Genomic DNA, 3,734 nt, shown 5'->3' with positions numbered 1-3,734 from the left:
GGACTTGGAATGATCTAATTAGAGAATATGAACTAAATATATAACTATACACATACTACATTACTAGTAATTGAATTTAACTGAACAAATTTAACTGTTACTGTTTGGGAAAGAACTAAAATTGACCGATTCAGAAAGTACATGGACTAAAATTGATCAATTCGAAGAACATAGGGGCTAAAATTTATCAATTTAAAGTATAAAGACTAAATTCATAACATTCACAAAATACATGGACTAATAGTAGAATTTAACTATAAATAAATAATAAAACCATACATATTTGTATTTTACCTTCATTTTTGGATTCAAGTGAACTCATTCAAGACTCAAAAAAACTAAGCACATATTAACTCTTCACTCGTGATTGTTGACCATAGAATGGACAACTGGGTCCATAGTCAAAGAATCAAATAACGCAACACCAAGTTACATTTTGATTAAAATCGCTACTAGTTGTGTACAACTCTGAAAACAGGGTACAATACAGAGAATGGTGGGTGACAATAGATTTTTAGCGACATTTTTGCTACTTCCCATGAGATTCAATTTCTCTTTTTCTTTTCAAGGGAATTTTATTGTTTACGTTTGAATTTCAATGGAAGTCGCAAACTCTAAAAGACAGCTTTAAACCCTTTTAAGCGAGAAAAAACTCCCCTCGTTTCTCCCTACGCTTGCCTTAAGCTGTACAGGTAACAGGTTAGACAAAACTACAAATACAATAAAAATGATTAATTAAACGAGGCTATGATGATCTAAATCGCCTAATAAAGAAAACGAACCCTCCTTGTTTTCTGCTTTGCCATTGCGTGGCTTCTCTTGCTCAACATCTTTGCTGTCATCAACAACCACCACTTCGGCTCCGGTCAGCTCCTTGGCTCTTTCAGCCTCAAAGTCCCAGTCTGTTCTAATCAAAACCAGCATCATGGTCACCATACATGAGCCTTGGGCTGCCAACATTCCAAGCCACAATCCCTTAAAATCGAATCCTGCGAAAAACGCTAACCATACAGCCACTGGCATACCGACAAGGTAAAAGCAACAGAGGTTAATGTTCGCTCCCTGTTTCGGCCTGGCGGTACCCCTCAGCACTCCACACCCAGTAGTTTGTGGGCAGTTCCCAAGTTCACATAATCCGATTATAGGCAAAGCAACAGAAGTTAATGTTATGATCTCTTTATCATCCGTAAACATGGTAGCCCAAAAGTTCCCAACCATTACAGCGAAAAAAAGTGCTGAAAAGCCCAGCATGAAGCCACAGTAAAGGCCAACAACGGCGGCGAGCTTCGCCTTCTTGGGCTGGTTTGCTCCGAGCTCATTTGCTACTCTGGTTGATACACTGAAACTTAGACAAGACGGAAATATGTAGATTAACGCTGTTGTTTGAATCAAAATACCCATTGAAGCCACAGCAGCTCTGGGGTTTAACAGCAACCCGCATAGAAGAATCATGATCTCGTACCACCACCATTCAAGGCAGACTGAAATGCAACTTGGAATGGCCAAATTCAACAGAGATTTCCATTCTTTAAAGCACTGCATTGAAAATCCTCCCCACGTCTTTTTATGGACTCCAAAGTAGAGAATATAGATAATCAATGAGCCTACAAGATTGAAGTTAGTCCATACCCCGCTAAGAGCAATTCCCCGGGTTCCTAATCTAAGGTGAGATACAAGAAAATAATTAATTGGTAGGTGTAGAAGAATGGATAGCATAGCGCAACATGTCAAAGGTAAAGTTATGGATTGGGTTCTAAGATAGATTCTTAGCGGGTGCAAAAGAGACTGAGCCAAGAGGTCAGGAACCGAGTAAATAAGATATAATTGTGCTTCTTTGGCTATAGTTTCATCTTGTCCACAAAGTATGAGTATTCTCCTCATGTTCATCCATAGAAGAGAAATGGGCAAAGAAGAAATTAAAAGCAGAAGCACCGTTCTTTGCAACGTGGTTCCGAGAAGGGTATACTTTCTGGCACCAAAGGCTTGTCCACAAATGGATTCCATTCCTACGGCAAGACCAGAAAGAACAGAGTAACCGGTGATATTAGCAAACCCAATGGCAAGTGAACCTCCTGCCAAAGCAAGCTCACCGAGGCGGCCAAGAAACAGCATGGAAATCAATGAACGGGAGTATAACATGAGCCCTGTTAATATCATAGGAAGAGCTATCTTTGCAATGGAAATGGCTTCCTTGACAAGAAGAGGGATGGTTAAGCTGCAGTTTTCTTCTTGTTTTGGTGCTGGGCTTCTGAGGATCAACGGTTCGTAAGTGTTGGACCCTTCCCAAAGGTAAAGAACGTTTGAATTACATTTGCAGGAGCAATGGGAGGACGTAAACTGGCACATTTTTATGTATTTCTGAACTGAAACAGAAAGCGTGAGAAGAGAGAGTATTGGGGGGAGTTTTACAAGGGGGAATAGAGCAGGTTTTATAGTGGGCTTTGGGTGGTGGGGAACGGCTCTTGTCAGAATTTCAACGTTTGCTTTTTCAACTTCACAGTTAGTAAAAACATTTTTATTTTGAAAAATTATCTGTTTAAAGTATTATTTATTACTCCAAAAATGATTTTAAAAAGCAAATAAAGATTATTTATTACTCCAAAAATAAGCTCCTAATATTGGACCGGCCCCCAAAGAATAAAATTTTACTTCCCTAAGAGATTAATGATCAACAGAATATTTCAATACAATTAGGGGTTTTGCATAAACTAAGGAGTGCACATAATTACAAGGTGAGAACAAGGACAAAATAGGAGATTGGAGTTTCAAAGATGACGCTTTTTGCAATGTACAAAAAGGACCATCAATATTTGTCGGGGAACCTAAGGGAGTTTTTACAATTATCATATTTTTTGAAGGAAGATTAATGTAAAGCCTTTCCTGCCTACCTTAAATTGTCCGCTGTGAATGGAGATCTTTTCGATTGCGCCACTTTATTTGTCTACCTTAACACCACTGTTTCTTGATCAGTCCAAAGAAGCTTTTGTCGTCGATTACCCTCTTATTCTTCTCCAACAATAACACCGATTATCAAATAAAATAAACAACAGGTGGAGGGCTTGAGAGTGTAATGGGATAATTTCTTGTTGAATTTCCAAGTATATGCCTTGCCCTGCTACTGAATATGGAAACTGCAGAGCTGTACTTCATGGTTTTTTTTTTCCAATTATATTGCTTTTATATATTAATACCTGAAGAATAAAAATTTGTAATTGCTTAACTGAATTTGTATTTGGTCAAGTGCTTTGAGCACCATTTTATTATTAATAGGGTTTTTTTTTGTCTATTGCGATGTACATAAATATTTTTATTTAATAAATTTTTTTAATAAAATAATTTTATATAATATTAATAGCTCTAATATTTTAGAATTATTTGTTGCTTATTTTAGTAAGATCTTTAGTTTATTTTATAATTTAATTTAGTTAGATTTTAGGAATTTTATTTCATTGATGTTTTAAATTAATTATATATTTGTAGTGTTGTCTTCACAATCTGCCTAGTAGCATGAGTTAGGGTTTTCTCTGTCTGCCTTGTAGTACGAGTTTCACTTTTAAGGTTCTATTAGGGTTTGCTTTCGTTTGAAGGGGCTATTGATTTCTAGGATTATGGGTACGATATGGCTAGCATCATTATGGTGGATGAAGATTTAGCCAATCTCAACATTATGGATGATGAGGAAGATCCCATGGTGATGATAGGGGATGATACCGCCGTCGAGCAAATATACGAAT

At 37.1% G+C, this 3,734-nt stretch overlaps 1 protein-coding gene across 1 annotated transcript; it reads right to left on the bottom strand.

The window, feature by feature from the left end:
* Positions 1-414: 414 nt before the first annotated feature.
* LOC107892054 (protein DETOXIFICATION 49) lies at positions 415-2,385 on the bottom strand. The gene has a single exon (XM_016817024.2). The coding sequence runs from the start codon at positions 2,344-2,346 to the stop codon at positions 736-738; it is 1,611 nt and encodes a 536-aa protein (XP_016672513.1). The 5' UTR covers positions 2,347-2,385; the 3' UTR covers positions 415-735.
* Between the last annotated feature and the right edge of the window lie 1,349 nt (positions 2,386-3,734).

The sequence above is a fragment of the Gossypium hirsutum genome, chromosome D09, assembly GCF_007990345.1.
Source record: "Gossypium hirsutum isolate 1008001.06 chromosome D09, Gossypium_hirsutum_v2.1, whole genome shotgun sequence".
In the NCBI taxonomy this organism is placed as follows: Eukaryota; Viridiplantae; Streptophyta; class Magnoliopsida; order Malvales; family Malvaceae; genus Gossypium; species Gossypium hirsutum.
Note: the sequence above shows the minus strand (reverse complement) of the source record. Positions and strands in the feature narration are given on the sequence as shown.

What these genes read in the sequence shown, in the direction of transcription:
- LOC107892054 (XM_016817024.2), bottom strand. Translation starts at nt 2,346, where the DNA reads ATGTGCCAGTTTACGTCCTCCCATTGCTCCTGCAAATGTAATTCAAAC.